Source organism: Rhamphochromis longiceps, linkage group LG1 (assembly GCF_057381845.1).
Source record: "Rhamphochromis longiceps isolate RC_006_pf linkage group LG1, R_longiceps_female_GT1.1, whole genome shotgun sequence".
NCBI lineage: Eukaryota > Metazoa > Chordata > Actinopteri > Cichliformes > Cichlidae > Rhamphochromis > Rhamphochromis longiceps.
This window is the reverse complement of record NC_140557.1, coordinates 20,620,503-20,639,048: the sequence shown is the minus strand read 5'-3', so window position 1 is coordinate 20,639,048 and position 18,546 is coordinate 20,620,503. Positions and strand designations below refer to the sequence as shown.

Genomic DNA, 18,546 nt, shown 5'->3' with positions numbered 1-18,546 from the left:
TCCTTGCAGAATGCGGCCAGTTGATGGAAACTCCTGGAAACACGCTGTCAGATCAGATAATAGCAATCAGCCAGTCTGGTCAGAACCAGAGAGAGAGTGAAGCGCACATCCAGTCCCTGCTCAGCCAGTCCCTCTCTCAGTCTGGCACTGTGCCGAACACCATGTCTGCCTCTCAGAACATGGAGAAGATTGACGATCTGCTGGTCAGCCTGCAGGAGCCGGGCAGCAACATAACTCGTTCCTACTAATTGAATGCAGGTTTATAACTTTTTCTTTCTTTAAAAAGTTTTATATGTGGAAAGATTGTAAAAATTTGTAGGTCCAAATATTGTCTCTTAGGAATTTTATGTAAGTTAAACCTTTAAAATTAACCCTCAGTGATGTGTTTATTTGTGGTCACTTCATGTTTTGTTTTTTTCTGAACTATATGCATATGATTTGGTCTTCTTTTAAGGGTGTGTTAGGAAAGAACAGTTAAGATGAGCTAAAGATTTTATAGTGATCATGAAGATAAAGTGGACAAATTAATATTCGGATAACTAAAAGAAATTAAACATAAACATCTCTAACTCAATGACTGAATGGCTGAAAATGGCAATGGACTCCAGAGAAGGAAACTTCCGTGAAACTTTGAAAGATGTTGAATTTAGACCTCGGGAAAGACACTAACCAGCAATCCTTGGAATTTGTTAGAGTTCTATCTGTAAGTAGAATTTCACTAATGTTATTTGCAGTATCTTTTAGTTCTTGTGGTGTTTTCACAAATCACATTCTTTTTTTTTTTCCTTTTTTAAAAACTTTTGTATTTTGGTTGCACGGAGCATGGATTGTGTGACACAGTGAGAGGAGTGCGGTATGTAGGGGTTGAAGGGGTTTTAGTTCAAGGACCACATGAAATCAGTTTGATTTCATTTCAGTGGGTGTTAGGGCAGTTCAATCACTGAACTTCAACTTTAAAAAGTTTAATAAACATAAGTTAATGAATCCTCCATTTTTCAAAAAGAAAACAAGAACCAACAGTCTGAGATGTTTTTGGTTTAACCTCAGTGTAGCATGACAGGCCATGAGTTATTTCTTTTTCAAGAGGGAGTTGGTTTAGACAGCCACTCTCATTAGTTGGATGATTTTTAATTACTTTTAACTACTGCTATTAAAAAAAACAACAGACTGAAGAGACCACAGATTGTGCAAGTTCTACAGTTTGTTAAAGTCTTTGAGTGGGCTGAATTGGCTCCTCTGCCCTCATGTTTGACACCCCTGGTAGGTAGCTTCTGTTGAGTCATGTGATCCAACAGTGTAGAAAATGTGAAAGAAGGCTGGAGCAGGCAGAGAAATGAGAGACAAAGGACGAGCTGTAAAAACGAATACACACTAATCTTATGTAATATCGCAATTAAGTTTTGTTTGTTTGTGGGTAATATTTCATTGTTGTAGCAGCAAGCTTGCACCCGATAGTGTAAATAAATCCGCTTTAGTTGTCTTTGTCACAAAGTGACTTTGGTTTCATCGATGATGGAAGCTCAGATGCTCACTAGGTGTGCTGTACTTTTCTGTGTTATATTTTGCTGCAAATCAGTCTTGTCAAGGCCAGTTGAGTAGACTGATGATGTGAAACACACACCAGTCAGCCACAATAATAAAACCTTCAATAGTTTAATGCAGTTTATCGCACCGCTGGGAGAACTTGGTTCCTGACATTCATGAGGATAACTGGACCTGTTGTTTGACCAGCGTAAATACAGCTCAAGGAACATCACGCTTCCCAGATCCCAGTGATGTCAAGCATCGACAGTTTGAGCTGGAACAAGCCTGGTCTACGGACTCCTCAATTTACTACCGACCAAGTCCAGAAGGATCCTCTCCACCAGAGATCAGGACTCCGCCAGAGGTGTTCTTGAGGGACCCATGCAATATTAGGAAGATGGGTTTTAATGTTGTGGCTGATCAGTGTCTTTTTGAGTATGAAATACTTTGCAGTATCCACCACAGTGTACAGGCTTTGTAATGACGGCGTGACAAAATTTAAGGCATTAAAAAAAAAAAAATCATCACCAGGAGGCAGCAAGTTTGCCTGAAGCTGCCTCTTCTGCATTGTTTACAGTGAATATGAATATGGATCATAAAAACAAATTACCACGAGAGTCTGATTTAAGCCAGTATCGCTAAATGTGTCCAAATTAGTTACTGTATAACAAAAATGTTTTATAACAGTGTGAATTTTTGACATCTATGTTACAACTGTCACTGTTCATTCACAGAAAAAGCTAAAACATTATTAGTCCTTTATTTTATTTATCCAGGTAAAAATTCTCATTGAGATTAAAAATCTAATTTCCAAGAGAGACCTGGCATCGTACTAACATATTAGAATCCTAAAAGCTGTGCTGGAAAACTGGACAAATCAGGAAAAACTTACATTACCTGCATTAAAATGTTAAATGCTAACTTCAGATGACCTATATCTCGTATATGTACATGCACCTAGAGCAGAATATATTATATGTAGAATATATATATTATATTTTTATTGTGTGCTTTAGTGTCATTTTGTTGGTGTCATTCTGCGGCAGGCACGCATGAACAGGAGTAGTAGTCTTTTTTCTTTTTTTTTAAAGCCTTTCCAGCAGGTTATTAATGTGATTGATTCAGTGAATGTTGAAAAAGCAGCAGCATTCACTAATGCTACTGCACATCTCATCCAGGATAGTGTAGTAACATGCACGAATAGAGCCCGCTACGTATGTTTTCTTGTAAATGGATACTGTACAGTTTGGATACTGTACTGTACAGTTCATGTCGCCGTAAGCAGTTTGCCAGTGACCTCTGGACCAAAGGTTGACTCAAATCTTGCTCTGAATGAATCCAGGAATGATGGAAGGCCAGTTTTATGGCTCATGAGTTTTTATTCTCTTTTTACAGGCTTGCATTTTAGCTTTAAGATCAGCGTAGTTTTTTTTTTCTCTTCCTTTACAGAATTTACAGATTTTATTTTTAGATATTGTTCTACTGTTCACGCTTTCCCCCTCAATGTCATGTCTAATTTCCCTTTAAAGTGTGTGCACGAACAAGGTGCTGGTCTCTGATAGGATCGGCCCCGTTTTACGCCTCGTTGTTGCCGTGTTTTCTGTGTATAGTTTGTCAGAAGTACATCAACGCCGCTACATTTTATACGCTTTCAAATCTGATTTAGCTGTCGGTTAGGATGGAGACGATGTAAACAGGGCGTAAGTTGGAAGAGTTGGAGTGGTTTTTAAAGGGACCCGATTCCTGAAGAAAACCCGTCTTTGGAGAAAAGAGCTTTCTGAGACTGGCTTTCTTCAATTTGTGACTTTGTTTAATAACTAATATTTCCAGTGTTGAATATTTATGATTTAATTTCCTTTTGTTTGTAGATACTAATTCTTTTTTTTTATCAGTTTAGTACTTGTGCCTCTTTTCAGAGAAGTATATCTTAATTTATTTGTGTGTTGGTTAGTCTCCAAATTGTAATCGCAGCTGTGTTTCTAACTTCGTGAATGACACAGTTCGTGATTCGGCAGCCACCCCCCAAAGAGACATGCACACATGCTGATACAGGCACCTTGCGATGGATATTTCCGTGCACAGTTCCTTCTGTGACTTGCAGAAGTTGTAGTTACACCTTTAAGCTGACGTCACATGTTTATTTATGGTTTGTAATTAGACCGAAGGTCCGATGTGACCAAATACTTAAAAACAGGGCAACAGTATTTTTACAATGAAAATCATCCTAAATGTGCATCATGGTTGTAAAAGTGTCATTTTGAGACACAGTGAATGAATGGTACACATAAGGGGGAGGTGATTACTTTTTTTTTTTTTTTTTTTTGGGGGGGGGTAGTAGTTTCCTCAGTTGTGTATATTATGTGTAATTGTTGATCAGATATGAGTGTGTTTCCCTCATTTACACCGTCGTGTATGGAAAACAAGAGGGAGGTTTTTGTTTTATTTTGAAAAAAGTTCTCGTTTTTCTCATTTTATTTAATTTTCTTTTTCAGTAGAACAAGATGTGGTTTTCTTTTATTATAACCTATTAATATTATGTCAGCAGAGTCACACACATTTTAGTTGTTTTGTGTTTTTGTTTTTTTTTGTTGTTGTTTTTTTTTACCATATACACTGCTTAAAACACCCATAAAGATTGTACACGTGCCTTAACGAGATGTTGTAGCAACAGTCAGATTGACGTTTTACCATATCTGCTTGTTTAACACCTCGCTGGCCTTACCGGGGATGGTTAGTCCTTATTAAATAGAATGTTTCAAGCCATAACACTTTGAGTGCGCTTTAAGTGCTCGACAACAGTGACCAGATAAATGAGGTTGTGGTGGATTCATGTGTTGTGCAATTTGTGTCATATCTGACTTGTTTGTACTGAAGTACCCATTGCATTTATGTTGTTCGACACCGATGCAAAAAAGATTTTTCTCTGAAACTGCTATGCAGCTAATAAACCTTTTTAAATGTAGATCTATTACTTTTTGAACATATATTTTTCTATATAGCCTCTCCCATTTTTAGACTAAAGGAGAAACCAAAATAGATGTTCTTTGTTATTTACAATTTCTGCCTGGTTTTAATTCTGTTAGTCAAAATGCTAACTTTTCAGCAACAATTAAAGATGCTTTCTTGTGTTTTCGTTGAGACAAGGGTCACAAATGTGTGTTTTCTTTGTTCCCATCTTACTTAAAGGCTTTGTTAGGAGATGTGAGTCATACCTCCGTCTATACCAGTTGTTTACTGTGCAGTGGTTCCCTTTCTTCTGATGTCCCTCAGGGCATCCTGTTAAACAGGATGTAATTTTAATTGTCATGAGTCATTTTGCTCAGATCTGTCAGACCAGTAAAAGGTGGTGCACACTAGGTTTGTTCTGCAATTTGAAACGGTGTGGATAATTATCTTTGCCACAAATTCTCTACAAATTGTACTTTCCATTTCTCTGCCATATTTAAAGCCTAAGTGAACCACTCTTCTAGTAAACATCCGAAGGTGTAAAAATCTTCCTTTCTGTTTCTAACCATGTGAACAACTATCAAATCATCATTACCCAAAATATTAAAAAAACAAACAAACAAATAAATAACTTTTATATATCTGGCTTTTATTGGGACATTTTTACTCTTGCAATTAATTTTCTGTTAAACTTGCTGCTATCTGTAATAAATGTATTTACTTTAAGTTCTAGTTGGGTTTTTATTTCATTTTTCTGGTGTAAAACTATTACTTGGTTATGAGAGGAGGACACGACTTTTATTAGTTTTAGTTTATTATTTGGATGCCTTCTTAACACAAATTAGGTATTCCTAGTTTTGTGTTTGTTTTTCCACACTGGCTTTATGTAGATTATTTTCTGATGAAACATAGGATTATGTTTCAGAAAATAATAGTAGTATCATTTGGTATATTCTTACCAAAACACCCTTTTTTTAATGAAATAAGTAGCAACAAAATATCAGATAAAGCAATCTGTAACTGAGAGTTAATTTATTTATTGCGCCTAATGGAATAAAGTCTGGCAAAATCGTTTTTAAACGTTTCTCCTAAGCGTAGGATGGAGGGAGAATAAACTGGACCTACCTTATTCCAGCTTTAAATGTGTTGAAAGATGATATCAATTAAACTACACGCATTCATGCAGCATGAAGGCGACAACATACAAGTTATGAAACATTTCAGTTCATGTTAGATTTCAGAACATTTAGTAATATTAGTATGCAATTAAATCCCGATTTATGTATTGATTTATTAATAAATAAAATAGAATATAACAAAAAAACAAACAAAACCCCAGCACTGACGATCTGTCAGCTCTCCACATTCAGCAGGCCGTAATTTGGGGCCCACCTTGTGACGTATCCTTGGACGTTTCAGTTTTCTGGTTTCCGTCAGTCCTTTGAACGCACCACTCAGTTCTCGCGTTTCTGCGGCGCACGCATGTCAGTTTCTCTTTCTGTGCGCTGCATCAAGAACATGGCAGACGTGAAGACGGTGGACGGAGACAAACTCAGCAAAAAGTGAGCTTATTCGTTTCTTCTTTCGCATTTTCACCGCTCTTTACCTCTATCGCTTTTGTCACATCGTCCAAGATTTTTTCCTTTCGACAGTTATGGCAGTTCCAGTTTGGCACCGCAAAACATCAGGTCAGAGCGTGAAAACGTAGTGAAGGTCCCGTATTGAGGCAACGTACTAGCCTACATACCCCAGAATTCAAGTCGTGTGTGTTTCTGGTAGTTGCAGTCCTAAATTTAATTTAAGACCAGTGGCGAAAGTGTCTCTTGTTGACGTGTGAAACTACAACATCCACAATACATTGTTAAACGACTTCGATACATCGTGCAATCGCGTGGGCGTCTTATATGTGCAGTTATAATTTTAGCGAATGATGGTTTATCGGGTGAAACTATGTATGCTGATTTGTTTATTTAGAAGGACGCTCTGTTTAATATAAAAAATCTTAAATAAAGCCAAGCGCATGTTACTTCGTTCTTCCAGATCATCTTTGTTTGCCAAGAGTAAAGCTGTAGAAAGTGAAACCGGAATCTAATTACAAGAAGTGTAAAGCTAATTATATAAAAATATATACTTGTTTACTTGTTTTGATCTTGGAGGGTCTTGCCAAATAGGAGGGTTCTATCAACCCCAGCAGGATGTAGTTTTGCCTGAAGGACAGGGCAGAGACAGCCTTCATATACTGTACACTGTCTTTGTATATGTCTATTTTCTCAGGTCTGTCTACTGACTGTCGTAGTTCAGCATGCTGTGTCTGGTCAGGGCAGCCAGGCAGCAGCTGTGCCAAGCCTGTGGGGTCAGGGGACAGTGGTTAAAATATGCGCCCCCATGTACAGCTGCAAGCCCAGCTCAGAACCGCTGGAGAGGTGACAAAAGGTTGGTGGCTTTTCCATTCCAGTGCGGAAAACAACCAACCTTTTGTCATTAGAGCTGATGTGTTCGTCCGTTTTGCATGAATATTTGTTGTACCTCTCTGCTAGTAGAAAATCATGTTGTCCTTTTGTTTTGCTTTTATTTATTTTGGTTACAATAATAGAGTAGGTTATATGATGTGACTTTTTGGCTTTTTTGAATTCCAAAAGATATTTGTTTTTAGTTGCAAATGCATCATAAGGGCGAAATGTGGTATCCAACCACTGATTGCTGTTTTTGTTTTTATTCAGTGAGCTGAAGAGGCGAATGAAAGCAGAGAAAAAGGCAGCTGAGAAAGAAGCCAAGGTTAAAGAGCAGGTGGAGCAAAAAAAAGAATCAAATGACCAGGGAACAGAAAATGCCTTGGATGAGGAGACGCTTGACCCCAATGTGAGAGTTTTGCGTAGTTATTTTACCTCAGTGCATATATATATATATATATATATTAAACCCTTTTTAAAAACATATATTAACAACAAGAACATCTGTCTTTTCCCGTGTAATACAGCAATACTTTAAGATCCGCACTCAGGCCATCCAGGAGTTGAAGGGCACAGCGGAGGACCCTTACCCACACAAGTATAATGTGGACCTGTCGCTTACAGAGTTCATTGAGAAATACAATCATCTACAGCCTGGAGACCAGCTGACAGATGTTGTTCTCAGTGTGTCAGGTAGTGAAAAGTGTTTACTATCTCTTTTTTTTTTCTGTGTGTTTGCACTTAATTGTAATTAATCCAAACTGAATATATGTTTGATAGGCCGCGTCCATGCTAAGAGGGCTTCAGGTGCCAAGCTGCTGTTCTATGACTTGCGAGGTGAAGGAGTCAAATTGCAAGTTATGGCAAATTCAAGGTACAGAAACAAAGTTGGGTTGTTTTTTTTTTTTGTTTTGTTTTTTTAGAAAACCCAAAGAGATTTCACCTCTTGACGCTGTGAATGACACACTCCCCATTTGGGAATTTGTTTTGGGTTTGCATGGATTGTGCAAAAGTAAATGTTACAGATTCATAATGATATATTTAAATTATAATGAGCTGATGATTTACCTTTTCATCAAGATTTCTTGATTATGTGATAATTATAAAATCTAAGGGAAAAAACTGCATTTACGTCTCCAAATAATGTTTCTCCTTACGAGGAAACTTCAAATTGTAGTGACTGATTTTCTGTGTTACCTTCTTTTTTCAGAAACTACAAGTCTGAGGAGGACTTTGTGGCTATCAACAACAAACTGCGCCGTGGTGACATCATTGGTGTCCGCGGTAACCCAGGAAAGACCAAGAAAGGGGAGCTGAGTATAATTCCCATTGAGATGACTCTACTGTCACCATGTTTGCACATGCTACCCCACCTCCACTTTGGTCTCAAAGACAAGGTAGTGACCAGCACACACTGTAGGGACAAAATTATTGGTCCATACCTCTTCATCTTTTAATTCATTTGTTTTCAGTCCCTTTACCACAGGCGCATGAAATATAACATCAAGCGTGGTATTTTAATTGGATGCAGTCAGTTCTTGAAATTCATTCTGTCCCACATACAGTGGGGCAAAAAAGTATTTAGTCAGTCACCGATTGTGCAAGTTCCCCCACCTAAAATGATTACAGAGGTCAGTAATTTGCACCAGAGGTACACTTCAACTGTGAGAGACAGAATGTGAAAAAAAAAAATCCATGAATCCACATGGTAGGATTTGTAAAGAATTTATTCGTAAATCAGGGTGGAAAATAAGTATTTGGTCAATAACAAAAATACAACTCAATACTTTGTAACATAACCTTTGTTGGCAACAACAGAGGTCAAACGTTTACTATAGGTCTTTACCAGGTTTGCACACACAGTAGCTGGTATTTTGGCCCATTCCTCCATGCAGGTCTTCTCGAGAGCAGTGATGTTTTGGGGCTGTCGCCGAGCAACACGGACTTTCAACTCCCGCCACAGATTTTCTATGGGGTTGAGGTCTGGAGACTGGCTAGGCCACTTCAGGACTTTCAAATGCTTCTTACGGAGCCACTCCTTTGTTGCCCGGGCAGTGTGTTTTGGATCATTGTCATGTTGGAAGACCCAGCCTCGTTTCATCTTCAAAGTTCTCACTGATGGAAGGAGGTTTTGGCTCAAAATCTCACGATACATGGCCCCATTCATTCTGTCCTCAACACGGATCAGTCGTCCTGTCCCCTTGGCAGAAAAACAGCCCCATAGCATGATGTTTCCACCCCCATGCTTCACAGTAGGTATGGTGTTCTTGGGATGCAACTCAGTATTCTTCTTCCTCCAAACACGACGAGTTGAGTTTATACCAAAAAGTTCTACTTTGGTTTCATCTGACCACATGACATTCTCCCAATCCTCTGCTGTATCATCCATGTGCTCTCTGGCAAACTTCAGACGGGCCTGGACATGCACTGGCTTCAGCAGCGGAACACGTCTGGCACTGCGGGATTTGATTCCCTGCCGTTGTAGTGTGTTACTGATGGTGACCTTTGTTACTTTGGTCCCAGCTCTCTGCAGGTCATTCACCAGGTCCCCCCGTGTGGTTCTGGGATCTTTGCTCACCGTTCTCATGATCATTTTGACCCCACGGGATGAGATCTTGCGTGGAGCCCCAGATCGAGGGAGATTATCAGTGGTCTTGTATGTCTTCCATTTTCTGATGATTGCTCCCACAGTTGATTTTTTTCACACCAAGCTGCTTGCCTATTGTAGATTCACTCTTCCCAGTCTGGTGCAGGTCTACAATACTTTTCCTGGTGTCCTTCGAAAGCTCTTTGGTCTTGGCCATAGCGGAGTTTGGAGTCTGACTGTTTGAGGCTGTGGACAGGTGTCTTTTATACAGATGATGAGTTCAAACAGGTGCCATTCATACAGGTAACGAGTGGGGGACAGAAAAGCTTCTTACAGAAGACGTTACAGGTCTGTGAGAGCCAGAGATTTTCCTTGTTTGAGGTGACCAAATACTTATTTTCCACCCTAATTTACGAATAAATTCTTTACAAATCCTACCATGTGAATTCATAGATTTTTTTTTCACATTCTGTCTCTCACAGTTGAAGTGTACCTCTGGTGCAAATTACTGACCTCTGTCATCATTTTAAGTGGGGGAACTTGCACAATCGGTGGCTGACTAAATACTTTTTTGCCCCACTGTAAGTCACAGTCACCTATTAGTGGTATTATTCGTAAAGCAGAAGCATTTCAGCACTATAGCAAGTCGCCCCACAAAAGTGCTGAGGTGCATATTGTATTTGTAAGTCACAAATGCTTTGTTTACTCAGTAACCGGTGAGTTCCAAACCTTCTCTGGTATTAATATCAGCACAAAAATTGTTTGCCAAGAGCTTCATGCCATGGGATTGCATGAGAGAGCAGCTCCTGTAGCTGTAATGTGTAGGTGGTCCAGTACTTTTCTTCAGGTTGTATATTAAGGCAGTGTTAGTGAAACTAAACGGTACTTTTGTTGTCTCTTTCTTAAAGGAACTAAATCATTTATAAATGGGAGTGCTACCCAATTTAAAAGGTTAGCTTTAACAGCCAAGGCATTCATTCTTCAATTTCACGATGTGCTCTGCTTCAAGGCAGCGACAAAGTGCAAATGACACAAGCTAGAAAAATGTTCTACTTTACAAGGCTTAAATGTTACTGTGTTTCTCCAGTGAAGACCTTTTTTCACAGTAGATGTTACGACTTTTAAAGACAATAGTATCATTCACTGCAGCATAGTCATGTGCCACTTTCTTTACCTGCACTGCAAGTGTTGCACACTTGGACAAATGACACTTCCAGGCGTGCATGAGTTCAGAATCGTTCTCTTTACTTGCTCATTTGCAACTGCAAATACAAAACACAAGCACTTCAGTTCAGCGTAGCTGCGCTCTGCAGGCTATCTGTGCAGTAGAACACACAGGACCCCAAGGCTGCCCGATTCAGTGCCTGCGTGAGCCCAAAGCTGCCCGATTCAGTGCCTGCGTGAGCACCACCCGTGGGAATCATCATTGATCAGAGTATCCTAGCTATATTGCCAGTTATCACAGTATGTGTCAGAAATAGTAATACAGAACTGAACGCATAACATAACAATGATAAGAATGCATGAGATTATGGAGGGGGGGCAATATCTATTACAATACTTCCATCTGTGCCCACCCATTACATGAGTCCCACACTAGTCTAGCAGCATTTGAGTTGTTTGTCTTAGTCTTATGATATTTATTCAGTGACAGTTAAGGATCACTTTTGTGTTCACTAACCAGCTTTGGCTGCAGTGTCCAATAAGCAGAAAGCTTTTACAGAGGAGCTAATATTGCTGTGAATGTAGACTTTAGCCTCTGTTAAGAGGAGGGAAACAAATATATCTGCTGTTAGAACTGCAGTAATCAGTATTGGGCTACAACAGTTCATCAACTAACTAGTTTCTTTTTTAATTCTCACAGCAAACATTTTGTTCAATGCTCTATTTAATCCACAGCTCTGTAGTGCGCAGTTGCAGCTGAAATAGACCTGCAGTAGAAATGTATTTAGGAGCAGCTTGTGAATAAAAGGTATGATGACGATGATGCTGCCATGGTTTAATATTAATAATGGACTCCCTTACTGAGAGGGTGACCTCAGATGGAGCGAAAAACAGCAGCACTTGTTACTATAACAACCATTAAAACTTTTACTAGAAAAAAAGCTGGCAAGAGTCCTTAAACAAACCACCTCTTCAGCAAGACCCAACGTGGAGAAAAGTGAACTTCAGTGTAGCTGCTGCCATCCACTGCCGTTTGTTTGATACAGCAAAACTATAAAACTGCAGAAGGTAAAATAAGAGCATATCTGTGCAGATGAACTGCTAACTTACTCTGATATAATCTTTAGGCATGCTTTCTGTTTGAGTGATACCTGCAGAAGACAGGGCTGAATCTGGTCTGTTTTCTTCCACAGGCCAGTAAAAGTAAAACTCTGCACCACTGACCCAGTGCTGTTAGGCAGAACTTATTATTAACTCCAGTTCAGACCTGCACCATTAGAACATGTTTTTGCAGCACAGGACAAAACCCAGTTCTAAGGATGCTGATGTGCTTGCTTTTATTCATTGCACTCTGACAGACACTCAGTCATTCACACAAAACACGTCCACATGAACAAACACCTAATCTAGTGAAGGCTGTTTTAATTTATGCCTTAGCTTAGATTAAATGCAATGAAAGTTGTTGTTTTTTTTTATTTTTTATTTTTTGGCAGATGTTGTAGTTCCAATTAAACCACTAGAAATATTGCCAGTTTTGAAATGTAAAATGATGGGCAGTTCATTTTAAAAGACCTTTTTTTTCCCTCTCTCTTTTGAATAATGAATGTATTTTCCCAATGTGAATTCCTTCACTCAAAGGAAACGCGATTCCGCCAGCGCTACTTGGATCTGATTCTCAATGACTACGTGAGGCAGAAGTTTATAACTCGCGCCAAAATCATCACATATCTACGCAGCTTCCTAGACCAGTTGGGATTTTTGGAGGTAAGTTGGATTTGAACATATACCTAACTAATCTGTGTTTGTCTGTTTGTTTTTTGGTGTGTGGATTTTATAAAATAATGTTCTAATAGTTTGTATATTTGTTTAAACATATTGTAAGTTTAAATCTGCCGTGCTGATTCATGTTTTATTTTTCTGCTTCAGATTGAGACGCCAATGATGAACATTATTCCTGGTGGTGCAGTGGCCCGCCCATTCGTTACTTATCATAATGACCTGGACATGAACCTGTATATGAGGATTGCTCCTGAGCTCTACCACAAGGTAATGTGCTATCCCAGAGTCATCCATGTATGTCATGCTCCTCTGTAATTGTTATGAAATTATTATGAAATGCATCTGTCAGATGTGTTGCACTAACTCTTTACAGCGTGACAACTGATGTGATGGAAGAGATTTACAGTTTATTTCAACCCTGGACTCTCACTACACCTTACCACTAATAATCACTAATACTCTGAATCATTTTATTGATCTTGAGTAGATAGACTTCTGCTTACTATTAAATGTATTTGTTATACACTCACTGGACACTTTATTAGGTACACCTTGCTAGTACTGAGTTAGACCCTCTTTTCCCTTCTGAACTGCCTTAATCCTTCGTGGCTTAGATTCAATTAAGGATTAAGGTCCTGGAAACATTCCTCAGCAATTTTTGCACATCATTGATGTGAATCTTCCATTTCATCACATCTCAAAGTTGCTCTCTCACATTGAGATCTGGTGACTGTGGAGGCCATTTGACTACAGTGAACTTATTGTCATGTTCAAGAAACTAGTTTGAGATGACTTGAGCTTTGTGACATGGCATGTTACCACCAGTGGATGGGTACATTCTGGTAATAGGTAGGCAGTAGCATGTTGCTCAATTGCTGCTAAGGGACCCAAAGTGTACCCCTAAACCACCACCAGCAGTCTAATGGCTTCATGCTTTCGTGTTGTTTGTGCCTAATTCTGCAACTAACTTGTATTGAATTGTAGCATGTGGTCTTCTGTAGCCCATGTTGTCTGTTCAGAGATGCAGTTCTGCATACCTTGGCATATTGGTTATTCTAAGTGGTTATTTGAGTTAACTGTTACCTCCTCTCAGTTCGAAGCAGTCTGACCATTCTCCTCTGACATCATCAAGGCAAGTTTGACCAGAAAACTATAAACCATAGAGATGGTTGTGTGGGAAAATCCCAGTCGATCAGCAGTTTCTGAAGACACGAGTTACTGCCATGTGATGAGAATTTCCCGGTTCTGCGATACCTAAAGCACATCTGATCTTAATCAGTTTTTTTGATGTTCTAGTAAATTGGGTGAACCACTCAAAACTCTTAACCTGTATTTTTCTACCATAACTGAATTATATACACTGTCCATCATATGTTTCCCACAGATGCTCGTAGTCGGTGGCATAGACAGAGTGTACGAGGTTGGCCGTCAGTTCAGGAATGAAGGCATTGATCTCACTCATAATCCAGAGTTCACCACCTGTGAATTCTATATGGCATATGCTGATTACAATGACTTGATGGAAATCACGGAGAAACTACTCTCAGGTAAGTAGAGACTACATCGCGGCCATGTTATTTCATTGGTCAGTGAGAGTTTTCTTTCACACACAGTTATGACATTATGAGCTGTAACTCAGATTACCTCCTGATAAATTGAGTTGCATTAGAATATGTGACTTGATTTAAAACCTAAATGGGATTCGTGATTTGCTATTTGGCCAATGACAGTATAGAAAGCAGTCTTTGAAGCACAATGATGATGTTCTAAATGGCTTCATGAAAACTGATGTTAAGTTGATCAGAGCTTTCTCCTCAGGGTCTTTTCAGTTTTGTCACTTTGTTTGCTGCAGGAATGGTGAAGCACATCACTGGAGGATACAAGGTGACTTATCACCCTGATGGTCCAGAGGGACAGGCCTATGAGATCGACTTCACGCCACCATTCAAAAGAGTGAGCATGACTCATGACCTGGAGAAAATTATGGGAGTGAAGTTCCCTCCTGCTGACAGCTATGACAGTGATGGTAAGAATCTGTGAAATCTATAACAGACACTTCACATGTGAAAAATTACTGCTTCAGAAAAATGACTTCATCATCCTTACAATAGTTGATCATTAGGAAATATGTGTATTATTCTCTTGCAGTCATTTTTTTCCTTTTACTGTTTTCCCTTTTTTAGAGACACGTAAATTCTTTGACGACCTGTGTGCCCAGAAAGGAGTTGAATGTCCTCCACCCAGGACCACTGCCCGTCTCCTTGACAAGGTGGTTTATAAATTTACTTAACCTGTTATTCTTCTTTTTTCCTCCGTTGAATCTGACTTGCTAATGGCTTTTTACCCCCACAGTTGGTTGGAGACTTCCTAGAGGTCACTTGTATCAACCCAACATTCATCTGTGATCACCCACAAATCATGAGCCCTTTAGCAAAATGGTGAGAAATGCTATCTTTAGCCTTCATATTTATTTAAAATGGCAATGTTCAGATTTATACTGACACTTCTGACCCTTCTGTTACAGGCACAGAACCCAGAAAGGGCTAACTGAGCGTTTCGAGCTCTTTGTGATGAAGAAAGAAATCTGCAATGCTTACACTGAGCTGAATGATCCGATTAGACAGAGGGAACTGTTTGAGCAGCAAGCCAAGGTGTGTTTAAAGGATAATATGACCTGTTTCACTTCTACTTCAGTGCACTGTCCTGTTCCTGGTGTTCTGTCTTTATGCTGTGATGGTATTGCATGTCAGTGATTTGAGGTGGATCTTTTTCAGGCCAAAGCTGAAGGGGATGATGAAGCCATGTTCATCGATGAGACCTTCTGCACAGCTCTGGAATATGGTCTGCCACCAACTGCCGGATGGGGCATGGGCATTGATCGTCTCACCATGTTCCTCACAGACTCCAACAACATCAAGGTAAATTAAAGTCCTCATGGTGAGGATTAGAGATGTTCTGCTGCCTATTTTCCTAAACCAGGGGAAAAATTAGACTAACCAATTAGTCTTAAACTTAAAAAAACAAAAATTTGCAAACCGTTTAATGTCAGAAACTTTGTTAACAAAGTAATTAATTATTTAATCATGCTCGGCAATATTAAATTATGCTGCTTAACTGTGCGGCACCTCGCATCGTGCATTATGAACATCACATATTATAATCTAGACAAAGAAGAAGAAAAACACTTAAAGCAATGTCAAATATAATATGAAAACATGATACTACAAAAATGTTCATGTATTATTAAAATATGTAAAATTTACCATCCCAAAACCTAAAAAAAACTGTGACTGAAAAGTGTTATGTCGTGCATTATGAATTAGGCATGCTGTTCGAAAATTCACGAAAACCACTTAAAACCACTCATAAATTATCCATTTTCTTTCGTGAAGTTGGGTCACGGGAGCAGCAGCTTAAGCAAAGAAGCCCAGACCTCCCTTTCGCCAGCCACCTCCTCCAACTTATCCGGGGAAATAATAAGGCGTTTCCAGGCCAGCCGATAGATATATTCACTCCAGCAGCACCTGTGTGTACTCCAGGGCCACCTCCCAGTAGGACGTGCCTGGTCTCGACACCCTACCCCGTAGGCGCTCACCTACGCCATCTGGTGGCAGATAGGACACAACTATTTACCAACATTTGGTATCAATTTAAATGTAAAGCAGTTAGATTAAACAACAAATACATCTGGTTCTGACTAGTGACAATAGCAACGATGGCTAGTCGGCTAGTCACTCACATCCCTAATGGGGATGCCCAATTTACTGCTGTTCTGAGGTGTTCAATAGGTTTAGGTTTAGGTTTATATTTATATGCTGTTTTTTGCTGTCAGGATCAAACTAAAAATTTCATCTGTTCCAACTTCAACAGGTGAATCATTCTTAGTTCTGCCAATGGTTTCTTCTCTAATGAAATTTCTCTATTTTTTTTTTTTGTGAAAAATTCCACTTTTTCTTTTTTTATTATTGCATTCAACCAGTTTTAAATTAATTTACATTTGGTGTTAGAGTTGGTACCCTCACTGTTTCTCCTGGAGCAGAATAATCACAGGTGTATGTTTTTATTACCCATAGAGTGGCTGACAAATGCATTAGACACATCTTACAAAAGCTTGTTTAAAACTAAAAATTTCTATCATGTATTTCACAAATAACAAATTGAATTTATAACTGAATTTGAGGACTGGAAATGAATTAACATCCAAAAAAGGAAACTGATTTTTTTTTTTTCATTCATGGATTCAAGTAAATACCTGTAATTTGGCATCTCAGTCAAAAAAATAAAAATATGCTTATTTGTAAAATAATAAATATTAAAATTCATGGCTCCAGTTTGTTCAGTTCAGTTCAGTTTTGTTTATATAAACTAAATCACAGCAAACGGTCCCCTGAAGATGCTTTACATTGACGTAATACAGAGAAAAAGTACAGGATAACAACAGTAATTATATTTTACCATTAAAAATAGTTTTGATAAACCATACTTGATAAATTTGTTAAGTACTGTACATTTGACGAAGAGAACTTACATTATAGGTTCATGTTTTTATAAACTTGGCTATTTTAGTTTTGCTAAATGTATTTATTTTTATTTACCCTGGCTAATTTCGTATTTTTCTGATGCTAGGTGTCTTGGTCTTTTAAATCTTAATCCTTGCTCGTAATCATGTTACGTTAAAGGATGAGCCAGGGTTGCTTTTATTAGGGATGCTCCTGATGACTAATATCTAGTCATTTAAATTAGAGGGGGGGAAAAACATGATCATCGACTAACGTGTTCAGAAAACATTTAAAACTGAATACACTTTAAATGCACAAGTGAAAGATTGGCCAAATTGTTGTTTAGTGTGTGGTTAATGGTAGTTACTGAGACTACATTAAAATTATTCCCCAAAAATCAGTTTGTAGCCTAACTATGTAAGACAAAATGGTGCCTTTCTTGACTTGTATGTTTAGACTAAACTGCCCCAGAAAAGCACAGAATTGGAGAACTACCAAGAATAATGGGTTAATGAGAAGCTACTGTATGAACAAAACAAACGAGCTGCTAACGTCTGCCGGGCAGTTGTTATATCTTTGTGTCATGAAAAAGAATTCTCTGCTAACATTTTGTTTTTTCACCTTCACAGGAGGTGTTGCTGTTCCCAGCCATGAAGCCTGATGACAATAAGACAGCAGCGCCATCAGAGGGCACCTCTGTCTAATAACATGACCTCGGACCTCTCCTGCTATCACACCTTTGCAGGAGTCGGCATGAAGAAGAAGAATGAGCCTTTACCTCATTGTTGTCATCAGTGGAGTTTCTGGGTCTTGTGTTTTATCAATGTTAGTTTGTCAAATGATTGATAATTTCTGTCAGTAAGGAAAATCATCAGGTCTCAAATACACGTTTTGGATTTTCTGGGTTTTTTTGTTTGTTTTTTATTCCATACACTTTCGCAATCCTGTCTGATCAAAATATACTTTGAGCTATTTAAAGGGATGCTTTAGGGTACAGCATATAATAACAATGTTCAAGACCCTCTAATACTCAAGTCTTTTTACCAGGTCTACTTAAAATCCTTGTCTAAATTTTTCAAGTTGGACTCCACAATAATCCTTTGCCAAGAGGTTTGAATAAAGTTCATATAAAGTAAACTGATTTCTTAAGTCTTGTGTATGTGTTTATTTTATTTATTTATTTTTTAACAAGAATAAACCTGTGCTCATAGTTTGACATTTGAATTTATACATTTGTTTAATATCAAGGCTCCTAAAATGTGGTATATTTAACTTTTTAATGTTTGGTTTTTCACTATAGCATAATTTGGCAAGTGAAAATGGATGGTAGGATTTAATTATGAGGGATTATTATTTTCAGTATTCATAAAATTTGACCTAGTAACTCAATGAACCGAGTCTGAAAATTGAAATGCAAATAATCTCTTTTTCATAAAGAATGTACTCATTAACCCAACACAGTAAGTGACACCAATGGAATCACAAATATTAGTCCATACAAAGCACTGTAGCAAACAATGAAAAGTTCAAATCCACTAATGAGCCTAACTGCATCTACTGGTGGTTATTCCCAAAAGTGTCTGTCATTGTGTTTGTG

The 18,546-nt window shown here is 38.5% G+C and overlaps 2 protein-coding genes across 12 annotated transcripts in view; both read left to right on the top strand.

The window, feature by feature from the left end:
* nfat5b (nuclear factor of activated T cells 5b) overlaps positions 1-5,196 on the top strand; it is a 44,319-nt gene extending 39,123 nt beyond the window's left edge. For all 10 annotated transcript variants that reach the window (XM_085402098.1, XM_085402078.1, XM_085402101.1 and 7 more), the window contains one exon: positions 10-5,196. In XM_085402098.1, the coding sequence (XP_085258224.1) occupies positions 10-248 (239 nt within the window). In that variant the 3' untranslated portion in view covers positions 249-5,196. The remainder of the gene's footprint in view (positions 1-9) is intronic.
* A 701-nt stretch (positions 5,197-5,897) lies between these two features.
* On the top strand, positions 5,898-18,090 carry kars1 (lysyl-tRNA synthetase 1). 2 transcript variants are annotated; one of them, XM_085402111.1, is made up of 15 exons: positions 5,898-6,032; positions 6,745-6,903; positions 7,191-7,329; positions 7,448-7,613; positions 7,701-7,794; positions 8,131-8,317; positions 12,310-12,435; positions 12,598-12,717; positions 13,835-13,997; positions 14,303-14,476; positions 14,634-14,719; positions 14,803-14,888; positions 14,975-15,101; positions 15,225-15,368; positions 17,579-18,090. In XM_085402111.1, the coding sequence occupies exons 2-15, from the start codon at positions 6,773-6,775 to the stop codon at positions 17,651-17,653; spliced, it is 1,818 nt and encodes a 605-aa protein (XP_085258237.1). In that variant the 5' UTR covers positions 5,898-6,032; positions 6,745-6,772; the 3' UTR covers positions 17,654-18,090. The 2 variants fall into 2 exon arrangements, with proteins under 2 accessions (XP_085258237.1, XP_085258246.1); XM_085402120.1 differs by lacking the exon at positions 6,745-6,903 and having other exon boundaries at positions 5,900-6,032.
* Positions 18,091-18,546: the final 456 nt, after the last annotated feature.

Bases quoted from the DNA above. Each gene is read 5' to 3' on its own strand.
- kars1 (XM_085402111.1), top strand. From the start codon at position 6,773: ATGCTGTGTCTGGTCAGGGCAGCCAGGCAGCAGCTGTGCCAAGCCTGT. The intron at 7,330-7,447 runs GTGAGAGTTTTG...CGTGTAATACAG, and splicing joins AGGAGACGCTTGACCCCAAT to CAATACTTTAAGATCCGCAC. The intron at 7,795-8,130 runs GTACAGAAACAA...TTCTTTTTTCAG, and splicing joins CAAGTTATGGCAAATTCAAG to AAACTACAAGTCTGAGGAGG.